The sequence below is a fragment of the Piliocolobus tephrosceles genome, chromosome X, assembly GCF_002776525.5.
Source record: "Piliocolobus tephrosceles isolate RC106 chromosome X, ASM277652v3, whole genome shotgun sequence".
NCBI lineage: Eukaryota > Metazoa > Chordata > Mammalia > Primates > Cercopithecidae > Piliocolobus > Piliocolobus tephrosceles.
Genome location: NC_045455.1, coordinates 4,724,770 through 4,746,834, shown reverse-complemented (window position 1 = coordinate 4,746,834; position 22,065 = coordinate 4,724,770). Strand labels below are relative to the sequence as shown.

Genomic DNA, 22,065 nt, shown 5'->3' with positions numbered 1-22,065 from the left:
AGTTAAGATCACCTGACTTTCACTTTTGTTGCCATTCTTGTACATGCTAACTTGACTGAAGGTCTTTGTTTTTTATGTATAATGGAGTCAGAAGTCACAGTGGCTCACTGGATCATTTAAATATAAACTCTTCTGCCTAGTTTTCAAAGTGCCGATAGTTTTGCCTTTATTCCATCTATCCAGCATTTCCTGCTTATGAATCTTGACCTGCTTTCCTTTCTGGGCAGAGCAGGCTGTGTTCTGTGCTTGTAAAGGAGAGGTCCCTGTGGGTGATCTGACCAAGGTCCTGACTGGTGGGTAGGAAGACTCTGGGTTGATGCGGAAGAGGGCATGAGTGCACCAAAGCAAGAAAACAGGAGTCAATATGGAGAATTTGGATAAACATGCATTGCTTGTAGTGCTATTTGAGGGTATGTCTTGGGAGGCAAGAGGGGATAATGTCAAGGAAGGAGTTAGAAGGGACCAAGTCAAGACCAACCTTGAGAGATGAGCTCTGGGGAGCTGGAGCGAGCCTGCCTGCCTTCCTTCCTTCCTTCCTTCCTTCCTTCCTTCCTTCCTTCCTTCCTTCCCTCCCTCCCTCCTTCCCTCCTTCCCTCCTTCCCTCCTTCCCTCCTTCCTTCCTTCCCTCCTTCCTTCCCTCCCTCCCTCCTTCCCTCCTTCCTTCCTTCCCTCCCTCCCTCCTTCCCTCCTTCCTTCCTTCCTTCCTTCCTTCCCTCCTTCCTTCCTTCCTTCCTTCCTTCCCTCCCTCCCTCCTTCCCTCCCTCCCACCTCCCTCCATCCCTCCCTCCCTTCTTTCCTTTTTTCCTTCCTTCCATTGTTTTCCTGTCTTCCTCCCTCCTTCCCTCCTTGTCTCCTTCCTACCTTCTTTCTGTAGATTGTGACCAACAGCAGTTTATCCAAAAGTTTTCAGCATGGAAAAGACATAATCCAATTTGTCTTTTAATGAAAAATAAAGACTGAATAATAATCAGAATATACACGTTAAAGTTCCATTCTGTCTCTTTCCAGCTGCGTGACTGAGTAACCCTAATTCCTTCTTCAGCAAAGTAGGGATAACATGTCTGCCTATGGAAGTACTGGTGATTGGGATTGGGGTGGTAAAACACTGTTCTGCCATATTTAAAGTATAATAAAGCAAATGATGCATGTTGCCCCATTCAAATAATGTGTTAGTCTAAATCTTTAGAAAGGCCTAACTTTACGACAGTCAGAATCAACCGTGTCCCGACAGAAAAGAAAGTCTCATACATATCCCTGATGCTGAATCAAAAGTCTCCAATAGGTTGCAGCTTTTTTGAGGTTCCTTGGGAAGCAAGAGCCAATCCCAGGTGCACCTGTGCAGTCTGAGAAAGGAAACCTGGAGGTGGTGATGGGGGGATGTCTGACCCCTTGATGGACAGTCGTGCCTGATTTGCAAAGTCTGATTGTGTGCCTAAGGGTAATGCAGTGACCATGGGGAAACCTACCTCCGTTAGATATTGCTCCAAAGAGCAAGCATTTGCTGTGTTTTGCTTTATTAATACTACGTCACTTTTAAAAGTCTTCATTAGGCTCTTCAGTGGAATTTGCACAGTGGCTTCTGTGTTCCTACCTCTCACTTAATATAGGACATGCATTACATATTTAAGTAATTATCTTAGTGTGCAGAATGCAGAAGTTGAGTATTGAAGTTTAGTATTCCAGTATGGACACTAAAAATGTTTATAGTGATGTTGAAAATAGCACCATAGTGTTTCTTATCACTCAAGTGTTTCTTATTTTTTCCAAAGCTATAAGATTGCCTAAATTTATTTAAATTTAGTAATTCAGAAAACTCCTGAAACATGAACTCATTGCTTTCTCATGATAGGCAATACTAATGACAAGGTATTTGATCTGTGACATCAAAAATTTATAAATAGGTTTGAATGCAACAAATTATTTGTACCACTTAACACTTTCCCTTTTGTTTAACAGTGTTGTGGCAAAATTTGTTGAATATTATATAGGCCACAAATTTGATTAAAGATTATTATTTTAAATGTTATGAATGTTTGATTTGATGTTTTATTATTTTATCCAAACATTTTATTCAGTGTATTCAGTACATGTTATCAGAAAGTAATTGTTTTCTAAAATTTATTTTAGGTTTTGAAACTAACATGAACCTAAGTAGTCGGGATGACCCTAGTACATCAGAAATTACTTCCGAGACTCAAGATAGAAATGCAAATAACCATGGAATTCAGTTATCTAATTCACTATCTAGTGCTATAACTGCTGAAAATGGAAATTCCATCTCAAATGGTAAGTACTTTTTAAACTTAGAAGTAAATGGATAAAAGTTTTAGGCTGTATCAACTTTCTAGGAGGAATGGATTTAAAATATGAAAATGAAGAAGGGTTAAGAACTGGAAAATAGAAAATAAACCATGAAACTCTCCTGCAGGTATTGTTGTCAACATATGATTGCTTCAGTTAAAGAATTGGAATTGTATTCACTCTTTGTTGACTTTTCTGAAATTTTATGGAGTATTAATCTAATTGGTCTAAAATTAGTGTACTGAGCAGAAGAAGGCAATGGATTATCTACCAATATTTTTAATTAAAAAGTTACTCTGGAAACTAAGAAATGTGAAGGAAAATAATATTAAAGAAATGATAAGTGCCAGACTGGCTTCAGGTATTTTGCGTACATCAATGAGTGCCACATTTAGAAAGTGGCTTGGTTGCAGGTACAAAAGCTGAGGATCATGCAAGTATTTTCTCTCACAAATAAAAGAAGACAAAGGCTTCTGGGAATAACTGATGGGAAGATTCAGACCAACTATTCCTGAGAGGCTCCTGCAGGGTTGGAAAAAACATGTTTGTTTAGTCTAATTAGAGGCATGGGAGAACCATCACGATGCTGAAATGCTGGGAAGCAGCTGAAGACCTGGGAGTGGGGTGCAAGGTGAGCTGAAGCAAGGAAGCCCACAGTTGAGGCTTGGCTCATGGGGACATAGGGGTACCCACATTGTTCGGAGAAGGCAGCTAAGAAGTCGAGTTGTGCTTCTGACTGCCTTCTCAGATTACAGGGCAAGAAACTGAGTCGTGGCCCCACCAAGGCCTTGGGGTGGGGCCTTCAAGTGTTCTTCCCAAGAGTCAGAGTGAACCAGAACCAAGAGCCATGTTGAGTTGCCCAGAAGCAACCAGGCCTACAGGTACCTAGGAGAAACACGTGTAAATGTACCCCAAAGGGTAGTAATAGCATACCAGGCTTCAAAACATTCTTAGAAACCATTTTTCAAATGCAAAGTCCAACACAGTTAGAAATAACCAGGCATAGGAGCACACAAAATAAGTTGAAAAATTACAAGCCAAGACATATGTCAATTGCAATATGTTCACAGGGATTCAAAAGATTGGAATTCAAAGACACATGCCTTGAAATAAGTATGTTTACTGTGCCCCCCACAAAATAAAACGAGAATTTCAGCAGAAATGGGAAACTATAAGGAAATCATCACATGGAAATTCTGAAATTGGAAAATGCTGTAATAAAATTGACTACAACACAGGATAAAGTTAAACTTAGTTAGATATAGTTATTTAAAAACAAAACAAAACAAACAAAAAATAACTGGGGAAGTGGAAGATAACTCAGAAAATCTCCAGAATGAAACAGACTGAAGCAAAACAGAAGAATGGAAACTCTGGACAATGGTTTAGAGATATAAAGGATAATGAGAAGGATGACTGAAGTCTTAGGGAAAGAAGAGGAAGTGCATGAGCAGAAGAAAGACTTGGTGAGAAATGTTAGAGCCTCTCCCAACACTGACGAAAAAGCATCAGGAAATGGATTTAAGTTGGCAGATTTTTACAACGTTCAACATACATTGTTCATGAGATCCGGCATTCTGACTCCTCAGTATCTTCCCAAGAGAAATGACAGCAGTGTGCACATAAACACCTGGATGCAAATGCATATGGTAACATTATTCATAATCACATAAAACTGGAAATAAATTCAGTGTCTTTCAACTGGTGACTGGCTTGTATTAGTGATCCATCACTGTGCAAAATATTACTCCCAAAACTTGGAGGCTTATGTAAGAAATGGTTATTATTTCATAGTTTCTGTGGGCCAGGAAACTGTGTGTGGCTTAGCAGGGTGCCTTTGGTTTAAGGTCCCTTGTGAGACAGCAATCAAGCTGTCAGCCAAGACCACAGTCATCTTGAAGGCTGATCCATTTTCAAGGTCACTCAGATGGCTATTGGCAGGCCGCAGAAGGTTCACATCCAAGTCAACTCACATGGGCCTCTCCACAGGGCAGCCTCCCAGCACGGCAGCTCTCCCCACACCGCTGGGCAAGCAATCCAAGAGACAGCACCCCAGATGGAGGCTGCAGTCTTCACATAACCCAGTCTTGAAAGTGACACCCCAGCACTCTGTCACATTTGATGGAGTCACTAAATCCAGGCCACACTCAGTGGGTGGGGAGTCCGTGAGTGCCTGGAGGTGAGCTCACCAGCATCTCACAGGCCAAACTAGCACCCGGATGAAGTCTGCAATAAATAAGAGTGATCAACTGTAACGAGCATCAAAAGGGATGGCTAGAACATTGTGTTGAGGTGAAAAAAAAAAAGTCAAAAGACTAAGTGTGATCCTGCTTATATGACATCTGGGGAAAAGCAAAGCTGTGGAGACAGAAAACAGTTGAGTGGTTGCTGGAGGCTGGGCGTAATGGCAGGAGATGAAGTTCAGAAGGACATGTGTTGTTATAGACAACCACGAGGGCTCATGTCTCTGTAGATGCACAGATGTGTATGTCTAAAAAAGGTGAACCTCACTATCTCTAAATTACACCATAATCAGTGCAACTTTTGTAGAAATGAAATAGAAATCTTTGCAAAGCCTGAGTAAGACACACAAAACTCTCTTAGGTGTGTATCATAGTAAAACACCTATAAAATAAAGACCAAATAGAAGTAAAAATATGTACTACCTTCAAAAAGCAGCAACTGAAGTCCAAAGACAATGAAATAACATAGTTCACATGCTCAAATAAAATAACTGCCCCCCAAAAATTCCTGTAATAATGAAAGGGAGTTAAGGATATTTTTAGGAAAAAAAATTAAAATGAAAAGAATTAAACATTGACAGACTCAGAATGCTTACAGATAAAGGAAAGAATAAAGAATAACTAAAAAGGCAAGTAAAAATGGGAGGGGTAAAATAGTATTTAATATTGTATACTGATAAACCTACCTTGCCAGTTGTAACCTCAAAGGTAACCCCTGAAAGAATATTAGTGGGGTAGATAATTTCCAAAGCAGTAAAGACAGAAAGATAAAAATCATAAAAAGTCAACTCAAAAGATGAAAAAAAAGGGGTAAAATAGGAAAAATAGGGCAAGTAGAAAGTTCTGAGACAGTAGATATAAAAGCACATATGAAAATAAACCTTATTTTATTAAAATAAATTTTAAAAGACATTTAATGTAAATTTATATGAAAAATGATTAACAGAATATTTTAAAAACTAAGATTTCTGAAAACAGTAAAACATAAGGATTCTGAAACATTAAATGTAAAGGGATAGAAAAGTAAAAGATATAACGCGCAAATATTTAAAAAGCAGCAAAAACAGTGCTCACATATTTGCACGTCAAAAATTACATCTCTAGGCCCGGCGCGGTGGCTCACGCCTGCAATCCCAGCACTTTGGGAGGCCAAGGCAGGCAGATCACTGAGGTCAGGAGTTCAAGACCAGCCTGGCCAACATGGTGAAACCCCATCTCTACTAAAAATACAAAAATCAGCTGGGTGTGGTGGTACATGCCTTTAATCCCAGCTACTTGGGAAGCTGAGGTAGGAGAATCTCTTCAACCCAGGAGGTGGAGTTGGCAGTGAGTGAGCCGAGATCGCGCCACTGCACTCCAGCCTGGGCGACAGAGCCAGACTTCATCTGAAAAAACGAAACAAAACAAAAAAAAACACCTCTAATATTCAAGAAGAAATCACAAGATAAATTCAAAACTCAAACATTTTAACTAATGACAAGGCAAATATGACAACAGAACTTTTAGGACATGACTAATGTCTTTTGTGTATGAATGGAAGGGGTTCAGATGCAGTGTCAGTATGGTCAATATGTGGCTGTACAGCATTGTGGCCATGGCTGGGCTTTTAGTGTCCACATCAACTGAATAATATATATTGTACTCATTAAGTCGTTTCATATGCTTCATTCCATCCCATCCTCCCACCTTGCCACCTTCTGAGTCTCCAGTATCTATTATTCCACACTCTATGCTCAAGTGTACACGTTATTTAGCTCCCACTTATAAGTGAGAACACGCAGCATTTGTCTTTCAGTGTCTTAGTTATTTCACCTAAGATAATGGCCTCCAGTTCCATCCATGTTACTACAAAAGATCTCTTAAGAAATGGAAATGTATGGCTTCAAACATTTGCATCACAAGAGAACAAATACAACAAGTGTTAAAAATATCTAGAAATTAGAAACAGAACAAAAACTAAATACCACGAAAATAGGAAAGATACGATAGTGATAATAAGAACATAAGTTATTGAAATATAAAACACATAACAAAATAATGTAAAGGGATAGAAAGGAAGGAAAGAGAAAGTTTATCTTTTAAAAAATTATCTTTGAAAACATTAATAAGATTGAAAATTTTCTTGCAAGGGGATAGAGAAATAGAGAAAATGGACACAAATAACAGATTTTAGATTGAAAAGAGGACATCAATACAGATCTGGCTGAAATTAAAAATAAGAGAATATTACCAACAGTTTTACGCCAAGATAAATTTGCAAATGTACATGAACAAATACATTCTCAAAAAAAGAAAAAATAGAACTAAAGAAAATGGACAAAAGAAGTAGGAAAGCTAAATAACACTGTAAATGTTAAATTAATGCAATTTGTAATTGAATGCCTTCCTGCAAGGAAAACTCCAGAATCGGATGGTTTCTCCACTAAATTTTTCCAAAATTCTAAGGATGAAATAACTCCAATGTCACATAAACACTGTCAGAGAATAGGAAGGAAGGAGAAAGAACATAATATTACTCCAGCTTGCATAATTAGCCACTTAATTTATGACAAAATTGGCATGTTAGGGCACTGGGGAAGAATAATTGATTGCTATCCATGTGAGGATAATTGACCCTGCCTAATGCTATACACACAAAACAATTCCTGATAGATTATAGATCTGTATGTCAAATGTCAAATAATAAAATGGATAGAAGAAACAATAGGAGAATATCTTTCTTACTTCGTAAAAGGAAAGAAGGCCTTCTTAAGCAAGACACAGAAGTTTTAACCATAAAGAAAAAGGAAAAAATAACATAAATAGGGAGAAAATATTTTCAACACATTTACCCAACAAAGGCTAATATTCAAGGTTTATTTAAATCAAAAACAAAGCTGAAAAGAAAATTGGACAGAATACATGAATACGACTTAGAAAAACATTTTTAATGGATTCCAACATCGTTAGTAACTAGAGAAATGTAACTTAAGACTCCAGGGCGATACTACCACGCACACTCTAGAATTACAGACCTGCCTGACAAGGAAGAGGTGCTCAGAGAACCAACTGCCACAAAGTTAGGACGGCGATTTCATTCGGAGGAGAAGGCCAGCAGCGATTTGGAGAGATGACCCCAGGAGCTTCCGCAGAGCTGCCAGTGTTGTATTTCTTTATTTTATTTGTGTGGTTGTGAGAGGTGACATTGTGCTAGCAGCCCTCACTCTCAGCGCTTCCTCGGCCTCCCGCCTCGGCCTCCACTCTGGAGGTGCTTGAGGAGCCCTTCGGCCTGCCATGGCACCATGGGAGCCCCTCTCTGGGCTGGCTGAGGCCAGAGCCTCCTCCCTCTGCTTGCGGGGAGGTGTGGAGGGAGAGGCAAGGGTGGGAACCTGGGCTGCGCTCCAGGCTTGCGGGCCAGTGCCAGTTCCAGCAGGAGCGGGCGTGGGCTCCATGGGCTCTGCACACAGAGCAGCCGGCAGGTGCTGCCGGTGCAGGGCAGTGAGGGGCTTAGCACCCGGGCCAGCAGCTGCAGAGGTTGCACTGGGTCCCCCAGCAGTGTCAGCCCGCTGGCACAGGCCTCCTAGCTGCCTCCCCTCGGGACAGGGCTCGGGACCTTCAGCCCGCTATGAGCTCCCCCCCACCCCCAGGTGGGCTCCCGGCAGCCTGAGCCTCCCCGAGGGGCACCACCCCCTGCTCCGTGGCGCCCGGTCCCATCAACAGTCCAAGGGCTGAAGAGTGTAGGGGCAGCTCAGGACTGACAGGCTGCTCTGCCCGCAGCCCTGATGCAGCATTCACTGGGTGAAGCCAACTGGGTTCCTGAACTGGATGGGAACTTGGAGAACTTTTATATCTAGTCGGAGGATCGTATGTGCACCAATCAGCATTCTGTGTCTAGCTCAGTGTTTGTAAATACACCAGTCAGCACTGTGTCTAGCTCAGGGTTTATGAATACACCAATTGGTACTCTGTATCTAGCTAACCTAGTGGAGACTTGGAGGACTAGCAGGCTGTGACTCTGTCTAGCTCAAGGATTGTAAATGCACCAATCAGCACTCTGTGTCTAGCTCAGGGTTTATAAACGCACCAATTGGTACTCTGTATCTAGCTAATTCTGTAGCTAACTAGCACTCTGTGACTCTGTGTCTAGCCTAAGAATTATAAAGGCACCAGTCAGCGCTCTGTCTAAACAGACCAATCAGCTCTCTATAAAATGAACCAATCAGCAGGAAGTGGGCTTGGCCAGATAAGGGAATAAAAGCAGGCTGCGGGAGCCAACGGTGGCAACCAGGTGGGGTCCTTTGCCACACTGTGGAGGTTTTGTTCTTTTGCTCTTTGCAATAAATCTTGCTGCTGCAGACTGTTTAGGTCCATGCTGCGGTTATGAACACTCACCGCGAAGGTCTGCCACTTGACTCCTGAAGCCAGCGAGACCACAAACCCACTGGGCAGAAGGAACAACTCCAGACGCACTGCCTTTAGGAGCTGTAACACTCACCATGAAGGTCTGCAGCTTCACTCCTGAGAGCGAGACCACGAACCCACCAGAAGGAAGAAGCTCCAGACACATCTGAACGTCTGAAGGAACAAACTCCGGACACACCATCTTTAAGAACTGTTACATTCACCGCGAGGGTCCACAGCTTCCTTCTTGAAGTCAGTGAGACCAAGAACCCACCAATTCCGGACACAGTTCTTACAGTTCTGCAATTAAAAAAAAAAAAAAGGAAGAAAGAGATGGAGAAAGGGAACTTCTCTTCACCAAAATATTTAAGTTTTCCGTGTTTTGAGGCAAAAGGCAAAAACTACAGTTTCGGAAATGATCCTAAAAAGTTTGATAATAGTAATAAAAGAACTGCAAGTGCTACTCTAAATATCAAAACATAACCAAAAACGAAAGAAACAAACAAAAACCCTCTAGACCAAAATGGAGATGTTTGTGGAAAAGGCTCCATGAAATTAATAATATGAATTCTTTGGGAGTATCAAGGTTCTAAACTTCAGCATGTAACAGATAGTGTGTATGGCCGAAGCCTGCAACACAGATTGCTGTGTTCTCCCTTAACATGCTTACGGATTTTAAAATAAAGTAGGTTCTATGCTGTCATTAATTAAAAACCACTTGAAAATCTCAAGAGTTATATGTGCAAAAGGAAAATTATTCCAATTGGAAATTCAATCTTTCAAAGCAACTTAACACATTTATGCTGATCTACTTTTGTGAGCGCCATGAATGTTTGGGTGCCTGGAACTTTCCCCATGATTTTTAAAACATCCAGCACAAGGCTCTATATACTTAGGCCCTCAGTAAGCATTTACTGATTGAAACAATGTTGTTTGTTGCATAGGAACCAGTAAATCCCATCCAGAGGGCAGAGTCAGAAAAACTGCCCAGTCAGTATTATAGAAATTGAACAAACATTACACATGTGCAGCATGTGATATATACATGAACATGATAACTCTTAAAGCAATTATTAGTACAGGTTCATAACTTACAAAGTGCGGCCAATGCACTTTCTAAATATGGGCACAAGATGAAAACAAATGTTTAAAATAATTTAAAGTTCAAATCGAATCAGAAACAGTGTTATTTTCTAGGAAACATTTCTCTTTTGAATGCCAGTATCTGCATGCTACCTCTGCTTCCCAGAAATAATGATCTGTTTGTTCATTTGTTGAAATATAGTTATGTGTGGGTAATTATAGCTATCACTTACTTTAATTGCCATCCTTTTACTGATGTGAACGCAAGCTTGGATCTTTTTTTGTATACTTAATTATTCCCTGGACTTGTGGTTATTTATCATTAGATTAGAGAGCAGTTTTTAGTGTTAGAACATTTTAGCTTTATCAAACAAAATATCGTGAACATAAAGATGTTTATTTTGTGGGGACACAGATATTAAAAAATCCAACTAGGGCATTTTATGTTCAGTATTATTTTTTTTCTTGCTGTCAAGTGAATATACATAATATGGCTGGGTATCAGGAAAAATGGCAATGAAAGAATACAGTCATTGCGTTTGCATTTACATTTATCATTCTGTGCAAATTGTGTATTTTTAATTTGCATTATGTTCATCCTCAATGCACAATAAGGGTTATTTGTGTTGAATACAGGCTTCCTAAGGCAAAAGGTTGGGGGGCATCATTTGCAGGACCAGCAAATCTGCATTTTGTGCATGGACTCTGGCGCCTTGTTGAACTTAGGCCATTAGAGCACCAAACCGCACTGGTTCTGGGAACATCTAAGAAGGGCTTCCATCAGCCACACCTCGAAATCAATCCAATCCACCAGTCAAGGAGCCTTTGGTGGGAGTCCATAAATGTCTTTAATATATATTTTACAACATCACTTTTTTTGTTGTTTTTTTTTTGAGATGGAGTCTCACTCTGTCACCCAGGCTGGAGTGCAGGGGCGCTATCTCAGCTCACTGAAAGCTCTGCCTCCCGGGTTCACGCCATTCTCCTGCCTCAGCCTCCCCAGTAGCTGACACTACAGGCACCCGCGACCACACCCGGCTAATTTTTTGTGTTTTTAGTAGAGACGGGGTTTCACCGTGTTAGCCAGCATGGTCTTGATCTCCTGATCTCATGATCCGCCCGCCTCGGCCTCCCAAAGTGCTGGGATTACAGGCGTGAGCCACTGCGCCTGGCCAACATCACTTTCTTTATGGAAATTGTACACATTCTTTGGAACTCATACTCTTGTCTGACTGAAAGTCTAACAGCCAGAGAAAAGGAAGCAAGCCTCACTTGACAATCTGGAATATGTTGAAATCATCTATTTTAAGCAATAGAAGTTACCTTTGCAAAGAAAGAAAACTCCTGGGGCATCAAGCCCTGCCCCACTCATCCTTCTCGTTAAAAGCATTTTAAAGTCACATTAAATAATTTCTAATGTGGATATTATTTCATTACCTTTTCTCCACTGCAGTTGAGAAGTCAGTGTTGAAAAGGAACAGACTGAAATGCTCACTCTACTCTTTCCTAGCTGCGGAATGTTGTTCCCAGTGCTTAAGGCGTCATTCTGCCTGCCTGGGTTTGAAGCTCAGCTCCGATGCTTAGTAACTCCTGCACCATGGGCATGTTACTTAACCTCTGCTTTTCAATTTTCTCATCTTAAAAATGGGAATAATAAAAGCACCTACTTCGTGGATTGCTGTATTTTATACGACAATATTTAACAGAAAGTTAATACTCAAGAAATATTACCCATACACAGTTATTCATAAAGTGTTACGTGTTTTAGAGCTAGAAGAGTCATGAGGATTTATCCAACAGAAACAACAATTGCATGAATGAGGTAGATGAGGTGCAAGGCAGTGAATTCGTTTCTCTGAAACCATACAGGCTATGTTACTTTGATGGTTTATGCTGGTATGCAGGGCAAAGACAGACATTACAATTTGGAGTCTCTGGGATGAATAGAACCAGGAATATCTGGGTGGAGTTCAGGGGATATTTAATATCGAGGTTGGAGGATTCAAAATAATATGAAGGGCAGGATGGCAAGAGGAAACCCAGTGAAGAGAGAGGTGTACATTAGTCAATCAAAACACTCACCAGGTGCACCTGTCACATGTAGGCTTTGTGTTATGCATGGGAGCCCTATGATACCTAAGCACCACAAGATGACCTCTTTGTGTGAACAGTGAAAATACGGAGCACACTGAAAATACATACCAAGGAGACTGCAAAATAGGGCAGTCAGCAGTAAATGTCAAACGAATCCCATAAATAATGATTACTCGGTTACTTTCTGCATAGATAAAAGAGATGATTCTGGTGGGCTGGGATTGCTAAGGATGCTTCATAGAGAAGGTTGGGATTTTCAAAATGTGTTTAAATCAGAAAAGAAGGGAGCACATTTCCAGGAATTTTCTGCACAATGTATTGTGGCAGGAATGTGAATCAGCTTCTCTGATAGAATAGGTGAGTAAATAAGACAGGAAAGAAACAATTATGTAGGAGCTACAGAGCCATGAATGCCAATTTAAAGAGTGTCTCAGCTGGGCACGGTGGCTTACGCCTGTAATCCTAGCACTTTGGGAGACCAAGGCGGGCGGATCACGAGGTCAGGAGATCAAGACCATCCTGGCTAACACGGTGAAACCCTGTCTCTACTAAAAATACAAAAAATTAGCCAGGCGTGGTGGCGGGCACCTGTAGTTCCAGCTACTCGGGAGGCTGAGGCAGGAGAATGGCGTGAACCCGGGAGGCAGAGCTTGCAGTGAGCCGAGATTGTGCCACTGCACTCCAGCCTGGGCGACAGAGCCAGACTCTGTCTTAAAAAAAATAAAAATTAAAAAACAAGAAAAAAATAAAAAATGAAAAAACAAGAGAGAAAAAAAAAAGAATGTCTCTGAAAGGGTTGCCATTGTTTTGAGGGAGTACTGGCTGCTATTTTGGAGAAGTGTGCCTGATTGTACTATCCAGGGTGAACAACAGAATTGGAAACTGAGTTTGGGGGTGCCAGTTTTGAATTCATTCACTGAAGCCTTGGCAGGTTTTGTACATGAAACAAGAGTATTAGACTGTATTGGTATAGGAGTCAAGAAGTGGAAAGTGTCAAGAACAACTCCAAGAATTTGAGGCAAATGATGGGAGAATACTGCAGTCTTTAGAAGGGAAGGGCAGTTCCCAAAGGAGGTTAATTCCATAAGCGGATTTGGAGCTCAAGAGAGAAGGACTTCTGATTATGGATGATTTTTCCATAAATGATGATTATAGGTTTGGAGTTTAGGCCAGGGTTCCAGGATAGAAAGAGAAAAGCCAGAATTTTCAAAGAAGCTGGAGACATGGTGGTTATTTGTAACATCAGAAGAACAATAATAAAGAGGAATAAGAAAAGAAGTATGACCACTAAACAATGTAGAATGCCAAACTTTGAGAAATTTACATTGAGAAGGGTGGAAATGGAGACATGCAATAGATGCTCAAGAGATAGAAGACAGATGTCCAATTTCATGGAAATCAAGAGGGGAGTGAATTTAAAGGTAATGGAATACTTGGAAAGCTGGACAGATGTAAAAAGAGAGTTCAAACCCCCTTGCCATTGACTAAACAAGTTTGGGTCCCTACAAAATGACAGATTTGACTAACAGATTCCAACTGGTTAGCCATGTGAAATTCAGTGCCATAACCCCCTTGAAAGTCTCTGTCTCACTCTTGTCTTGTCTGGTTTTTGTTTTGCTTTGTTTTGTTTTGTTTTGTTTTTTGAGATGGAGTCTCACTCTGTCGCCCAGGCTAGAGTGCAGTGGCACGATCTTGATTCACTGCAATCTTCACCTCCTGGGTTCAAGTGATTCTTCAGCCTCAGCCTCCTGAGTAGCTGGGACTACAGGCGCCTGCCACCACGTCTGGCTATTTTTTGTTTTTGTATTTTTTTTTTTTTTTAAGAAGAGGCGGGGTTTCACTGTGTTAGCCAGAATGGTCTTGATGTCCTGACCTCGTGATCCACCTGCCTCGGCCTCTCAAAGTGCTGGATTTACAGGCGTGAGCCACCACACCTGGCCCTCATTCTTGTCTTCTTATAAGAATTTGCATGAACCCACTGGACTCTGCATATAGACTTCATGGCCCCAGAGTCTCTCACTTTTCAAAATTACTTAAAAAATCACACAGAACTCCAGGGACCAGGTCTACATCCCAGTGATGAGGATGTCCTAAAAGCCATTCCTCCTTGTGTCCTGGGGGAAGGTTTCATTTTCAGTGCTCAGAGCAGCCTCCAATTCAGGAGGAGAGGAAAAGCAGAGGCTGCTTCTTCCTGCTAAACTCTCAATCAAGGCCAAAGCCTTTTTGACTTTTGCCCACCCAAGTTTAAAGGAACAACAGCAGGTTCTATGGAGTGTCCACAGCGTATCCATTAGGCCATGAAGATCAGCTTTGGGGCATTCCCTCCCTGAGCATCTGCATGTTTTCTTTGAGCAGAAGAGCTGGATGTCTGGAGGGTAGGGTAGAGTGGATGCAGTTTCAGAAGACCTTGACTTGCTGTCATTTGGGCAAGAATGGCTTTTGGAAATAGTTTGGTATCAAATGGACCAAAAGCTCGACTTTTTGAAGCACACTGTTGCGACCCTGGGAAGAATATGTTCAGTAAGGGACACGTGAATCTCTAAGCTGGGAATTGTTAACTCCAAGCCTGGTCTGGGGAGAAGACTGCTGCAGCACGAGGAGCAGAGGAGGCTCCTCAGAATGTGTAGAAGCTTCTTCATGGACAGAAATCCACCCTTTAATGAAGGCACAGATAAAGAGCTCTATCTTCACTTCAAATGTTCCTCCAACACGATTGGAGTCTTCACTCTGGTTAAAATGCACCACGGGATTCTCTACCCACACAAGACTGTGGGACTTTGCTGGGGGCCTTTGCTTAGCAATGTTCCTGTTAGCTGTGTGAGAAAATCGTTGCTAAGTTTAAAAAAAAAAAAGTTCTTGTCAGTTAGGGACACATGTACAAATATTTACAGCTAAAATGACATGATTTCTGGGATTTAAGTGAAAAATGAATAAAAAATGGATAAAAATGGATAAAATTGACAGCCCCCAGGCTTGGAATGGGTGCATGGAGTTTCACTACATATTCTCTTTATGTCTGAAATGTTTGTAATAAAAAGTTTTAAAACCGTGTTATTTTGATAGATAAAATGAATGTTACTGTAGTCTCATATCCATTACTTGGAATTCTTAATGAAATTGAACATGTGTATTACTTATTACTCATTCATTTTTTTCTCCTTTATTTTCTAAACGTATTATTTGTCCATTGTTTAATATCTGGGAGAAGGTCCTTTATTTTGATCTGTAGGATGTTTTAAGAATTAAAAAGCCTCTTATTTAATATATTTCAATGTTCTACATTGTTCTTTTAAAATACACATTTTATTTTTAGGGCATCATCAATATGTTTATTTTTAATGTTTATATAGAGATATGAATCTGTTTGGTTTTTTTTAATTCATGGTTTGTGCCTTTGATGTGATTTTAAAATTATTTGCCTTAAAAAGGTACTGCTTCTAATATGGCAGCGAAATAAAATATTGTGCTGGAAAAAACAAAACAAAACAAAACAAAACCCTCCTGCCGTGTAACCTCCTTCGCACCTTTGGCGCTTCCTGGCTGTCATTCTGCCCCTTCCAGTTCTCACAACGTTGGTGAGTTGGCCGTGATGAGGACCCTTGGCCTGCTTGCTACAACCTTCCAAAATCCCCTTCCCTGTGACTTCTTGGGCTCAGTCCTTTGTCCCACCCCCTCCTCCACATGCCAGTCTCCCCCAGCACCCATGCACCTGCCTCCCTCCCCACTGTCCTCACCTGGCCCTCCACACCTGCATGCGAGCACCTGCCCACACTGCATCCGTCCCTGTCTGTGGAGCCCTGACACAGGTTCTGGGACCCATCCTTCCTTTAGTCAACAGTTACGAATAAAATACCTTTGAACTCGTGACTTAGATAAAATGACAGCACGTCTCTTCTGGGAAGTCTGCAGTGCTACCTCTCGTCTCCAAAGTGTGGTCACATTTCCGCGAAGCGTCCTTGTGTTTTGTTGCCTTATCACATTGGTGCTCTCAGCCAGGCATGTCCTTCTCGACTTTGTTCGCCCTCCACAATTCTCCTCCTGGAAGGCCCGGGTCCTTTGGCAACACCACCATGAAGTTTCCTCTAGTCCCTTCCATCAGAATAAATGCTTGCCTTCTCCAAGACCCTGTTCAACGTGACCTGTACTCTTCTTAATCCTGAAATCATGCTGCTGTGTGTTTGGCTTCAGTGTCATTCTCACTGAATTGTGACTTCCTCAAGGGTGGGGACTTTTCTTCATTCGTCATTGTATTTCCCAGTGCCTTATGCAGAGGTTGCTCATAAATGTTTTTAACCTTAGTTTAACTGACTCTGTGCGGTGCTCAGCAGGCTATCGGTTCGGCTCTGAGCTTGTACCCTTTCAATTGAGTTTCTGTTTTGATTCTGAGATCCAACTTCTAATTTTATTTATTTATTTATTTGTTTGTTTGTTTGTTTATTTTGAGATGGAGTCTCACTCTGTCACCCAGGCTGGGGTACAATGGCACAAACTTGGCTCGCTGCAACTCTGCCTCCCGGGTTCAAGCGCTTCTCCTGCCTCAGCACCCCGAGTAGCTGGGACTACGGGTGTGCACCACCAGGCCCGGGTCATTTTGTGTTTTTAGTAGAGATGGGATTTCACCATGTTGGCCAGGTTGGTCTCGATCTCCTGACCTCAGGTGATCTGCCACCTCAGCCTCCCAAAGTGCTGAGATTACAGGCGTGAGCCACTGCATCCATCCCCAACTTCTAATTTATAATTTAGTTTTGAAAAATGGATCACAATTGTCTTCTCCTGGTGAAGTGGTTTCTTTATGGTTCCTGTAGAAGTTAAGGTTTCTCTTGCTTGTCAATTGGCCTCTTCGTCCCAGCACCCCATCCTTTATTCCCCTCTAAGAGGCAGTCCTTCACATGAATCCCAAGCCCTTTGTTGTGCTCTACTACCTGGAAACATGTTTTCTTTCCAACTATCTGCCTTATCTAGTCTCCTGAAATTTCATATTGTGCCTGATCTTGAATTGCCATGCTCCCTTCTGGCCTGTGTGAACTTCAGGCTGCTCCAACACTCACTGTGATTGGAGCCTTTCCTGTGTCCTGCTACCACAGTGTCTAAGGACACTATTCCCACGTAGCACCTGAGGCTACTGCTGCTGCCTGTGGCTGAGATCTGTTCTCCGGCCATTGTCTGCCCAGTCTTCATGAAGTTAGCTTTTCCATACCAAGGTATCTGGACATGTAACGAGATCACTGGGAAGGACTTGTTGTGTATTGACAGGATTGTGTAGACTTCCCTGAGGAGCTCTCTCCTATAATCGGAAAAGTGTGCACTGATTGTCTAATGATTTTTAATTTAGGAATCATGTATATGTTTAATCAATTATACTGTGCTAGTTAATTATGCTTTCAGAGGGGAGTAGTAATCACTTCAGTAGTTAAAGTTCTCTGAGTTGAATTCATTTTGTTGGGTTCTTATTTCTCTTTTTGTCTATTCATGTTTATTAATCGAAGTCACTTTCAGTGATGCATGATGCCTGTATCACAGTGGTTCTCAGCCAGTGTGGGAGGGGATGACTTTGCCCTCCAAGGAACTTTTGGTAATGTCTGGGAACATTTCTGGGTGCCACAAATGGGGGTGCTGCTGGCATCTAGTGGGTGGAGGTCAGGGATGCTGTTTAACATCCTGCAATGCGTGGGGCAGACCCCACTCCAAAGAATTATACAGGCCAAAATGCCAGTAGTGCAGAGGGTGGGAAACTGCTTTGATCATAAAGGATAATTAATAAAATCATTTGGCGACTTCATGTTGTTGGAGGGCATGTAAAGCTTCATAAACCTGCAACTTACTCTACGTGGTTGCTCATGAATTGGTGTGTTGCGAATCGGCAGCGCTCCCCACCTTTTCCTCGTGGAAATTCAGCCAATCTCTTTGCTTCCTTGTGCACAAAATGAACTACAGCCAGTGGAATTAATCGGACACACAGGCTTAGTCATGCTCTGACTTTGAATCCCTTCCTCATCTCCCTGCAGTCCTATGAATGGCAGCAGCGACATTCTGCTGTCACCCCAGCCACTCAGTGGGCCCGTCACTGACCCCGGACGCGTCTTCAAACCTTTTCAGTATCTGGAAGTTTCCCTTCTCCCCTCCAATACTTGTCTGCTCACTTTTGTGCTATTATCACATATTTCTTTATTATCCTTGTATCTCCTTTGGCAGGATATGCCCTCTTTTCCTAAATGAAGCTGCCACAATACTGTGCGTGCCCATGTTTCATTGCAAAATTTAGTATTTAGTTTGTGTTTAAGGCACATCATTTCCATTTGTAAAAGATAACAATTCTAGTTTATTGTAATGAGTGCATGACTTACTTTATTTGGAACAAGGAGACACTGCTGAACTCCTGATTTGTGTTGACCTCAATAGGTTTACCTGAAGAAGATGGATACTCACGGTTGTCTCTAAGTGGCACAGGGACTTCGACATTTCAGAGACACAGGGACAGTCACACCACTCAGGTAATGACGTCTATCTGTTCACATGTGCAGTGACAAATAGAATTCAGTCATGACCAGACATTCATTAACTTGTTCCCGATAGATGCTCTGTGTGGACTGCAGAGCTCAGCTGTTCTCACCTGTTCTCACCTCTGCCCTGCACTGCTTGGGCTGAATGGTCTTCTCTCTCCATCTCAGCTGACTGCAATTTTCCACCTGTTTCCAAAATACAGAATAATGTCCAAAAAAACTAAAACATAATAGTTTTAAATGAAATATTGTAGGTTTAATTTATGTTGTGGTAGTTTAAAATTATTCTCGGGTGAAGATGGTATTAAACCTGCTGAATGAAGTTGCTATGCATTTGGCCTTGGCTAAAATAGGAGGACTCTTAGTGACCACACCTGGGAATAAAATGCTTGAACCACCTGTGGTTTCATGGCATGCATTTTATCTCAGTTATGACATTCACTTCCATGTAGTTCACATTGATTTGAAATATGACATATCATGAGAACATGGTAAAATCAAAATGAGATTGCAGTCCACAAAACTGTTTGGAGGTGTATTACTGATTCCATGTAAATGTTTCATGTGTCTGCTCCTAACAGTTTCACCAAAATAAACAAGATTATCACTTCAAGAAGAAGAAGAAAAAAAAACCCATGGGTGCTTTTAGAAAGTAAAAGAATTTATATTATAGAATGTAGTGTTTTATTTTCCTTTTATATTGAATTTTAAAATATACTTTAAATAATTATCTTTAAAATATATAATGTTGCATTCAAGGTGATGCACAAACCACTAAGTAGGGAGACTTTATTATCAATATATTAACACACTATTGCTTTAGCAACAGGATTCTCATTTTATCTAAAGTTACAGCACAATTTTTATGTCAAACATCTACATAAAAATCTAAAATAACCTCAGCCAAGTATCCAGATGTTTCCATGAAATCAAGTATCCAGCTAATGATCAGCTTTCCTTGGAATATTTAGCATTATAGAGGCACAGCCATATTATCAGCGGAGATTTTTCTAAATAACACTGATGAGGTAGTGAGCAAAATCAATAATTTGAATCTTAAGAATAAATCTTACAGTAGGCAATCTTCTGAAATCACTTGCACTGATATCCAGGCACTGAAATAGAAAGAAAATGCTGATTGGTTGCAATAATAGATTGTCCTAATCTCCCCTCTGCTCCTTAGAGATGCATCTACTTTACCTTGTAAGCATCACAGATGCTTCCTCTGAGATGGTGCAGAGGGGAACCTCCTGGTCATGAACACTGGTTTGATTTTTGTATCAGAGGCCTGCCCCCTGTACATTACAACACAACGCTGGGCCATCTGACATCCTTTCCAGGCCTGCCCCTACAGTGTGGTTCTTAGACAAAGAGAGTCATTTGAAAGAAGGTATATATAGTAGGCTGCTTTGTGACTTTTCCTCTGTGTTTGGCTAAGAATCAAAGAGAGATGGGAAAGGTCATCAGGAATCATTTTCCAGTCTCAGATTTCAAAGAGGCCTTGTTTTCAAATGTAGACATCCCTGATGAGGCAGGAACTGCCAGTCATCTTGGGGCACTTTCTTTTTCCCAAGGAAACTGAAAACCAGGCTTATTTTCTTCCATGCAAATCGTGGGCACTCACGTGATGAGACAGATTCCTTACTGGTGAGAAGCTGTAAGAGTTATTGAAACTATGTGTTTAATGGCTTTCCGAATTTCTGTCTCATGTGACATTTATACAAGAAGGATGGACACATACAGAGAAACAGCTTTTTAGCTTTTCTACTAATGCAATTAAATAGAAATTCTATAAAATCCAGTCCCGGACAGACTGGGCGTGTAGCAGCAAAATTAAATGGTGACCAAAAGTGAAATTTCCTCTTTAAGGATGTCTATATTTTCATTAGCCTCATCAGCAGTTTTAATAAACTCCCTTCAAGGAAGATAAAATGGGCATTATGGTAGATAAGGAAAAGAGAAAATAGAGTCAGTAATTTGCCAAAGATCATCTGGAAAATTCACTGAGTCCACAGTTGGAATGGAAATCAAGATCGTATGTTCCGTTTCTGAGAATGAACTTATCATAATCCGTTAAAAGGAACAGAGGAGTCATTTAACTGTTTCATAAAATTAATTAATTAATTTATTTATTTATTTTATTTTGTCGAGACAGAGTTTCACTCTTGTTGCCCAGGCTGGAGTACAATGGGATGATCTCAGCTCATTGCAACCTCCACCTCCGGGGTTCAAGCGATTCTCCTACCTCAGCCTCCCAAGTAGCTGGGATTACAGGTGTGCACCACCACACCTGGCTAATTTTGTATTTTCAGCAGAGATGGAGTTTCATCATGTTGGTTAGGCTGGTCTCAAACTCCTGACCTCAGTGATCCACCCGCCTTGGCTTCCCAAAGTGCTGGGATTACAGGCGTGAGCCACTGCACCCAGCCTGTTTCATAAAGCTTAAAGAATTTTTGGTTCAAAAATAAAAGTCTTCAGTAGTGATAGTGCACATTTGTGATCTGGCTTTTTCCTGCCAGTCCCACATTTAAGTTTCGCACCTACCATGATGAAAATACAAGGAGAGGGACTCCCTCTTCCTCCCCTGCTGCTTTGACAGCTGGACAAATACATGTAAGATGGGCTCAGTTAACCTACCTATGATGGATGCAGAGCGAGGGACATATAATGGAAGGGCTAACAACTGACCTGGCTCCATGGGGTGACACTGGGCAGTAGTGGCTCCATGCAGCACCAGCAGCAGAATATTAGTCAGAGAAGAACCTTGCTCAGAGCATGCCAGCCATCAGCCCCCACCTCCACCTCAGTCACTCACCAGACCTTTCTGTCGAAATCCATGTCTTTCCTTAGCTTTCCAATAAAGCCTCTACCTGCCTGAGGTGTCCAGAGTTAGTTTCCTTTGCTTAGAAATCAGAACTTTGACTAATATTCACATTTAATTTTATTGTTATTATCCATAAAGTTTTACACCCAAACAAGTTTTTTTTTTTTTTTTTCACTCAGTGTACAAGCTTTCCATTTGTTCTCAAAATAGTTGCAAAACATTTTCTGATAGGCCTGAAATCCTCAGTATATGGTGGTGGTGTTATGCCCAGACCGTTTATTCCCCAAAGAAGACCACCAGAGTCCAGAGTCAAAGCCAAGTGGCAAGGAACTTTATTGCAAGTTCGAACTTGGTCCCTCCATTCCTCAAAGTACAAGAGGGCCCTGAACGATGCATTTGCTTGCTTTTTATAGCCTGATGTAAACAGGTTATAGAGGCACAAGGGAATTCTTTTGGTTACAGCATTATAATTGGTTAACATTTTAAGTTATACCTTTAGCAATTTTCTATTGGTTCCCGCGCTTTCAGTAAAGCCGTAAACGGTTGTGACCTTATTGGAGGTCTCTCCAGGTGGTGTTTTTCCAAAGTTGAGATATATGGTGTGTTTGTACTGGGCCCAGGAAGTTGAGATATATGGTGT

The 22,065-nt window shown here is 41.3% G+C and overlaps 1 protein-coding gene across 2 annotated transcripts in view; it reads left to right on the top strand.

Moving 5' to 3' along the window:
* MYO16 (myosin XVI) overlaps nt 1–22,065 on the top strand; it is a 626,143-nt gene that overhangs the window by 563,695 nt on the left and 40,383 nt on the right. For both annotated transcript variants that reach the window (XM_023217640.2, XM_023217641.2), the window contains exons 33-34: nt 2,128–2,286; nt 18,501–18,592. In XM_023217640.2, the coding sequence (XP_023073408.1) occupies nt 2,128–2,286; nt 18,501–18,592 (251 nt within the window). The remainder of the gene's footprint in view (nt 1–2,127; nt 2,287–18,500; nt 18,593–22,065) is intronic.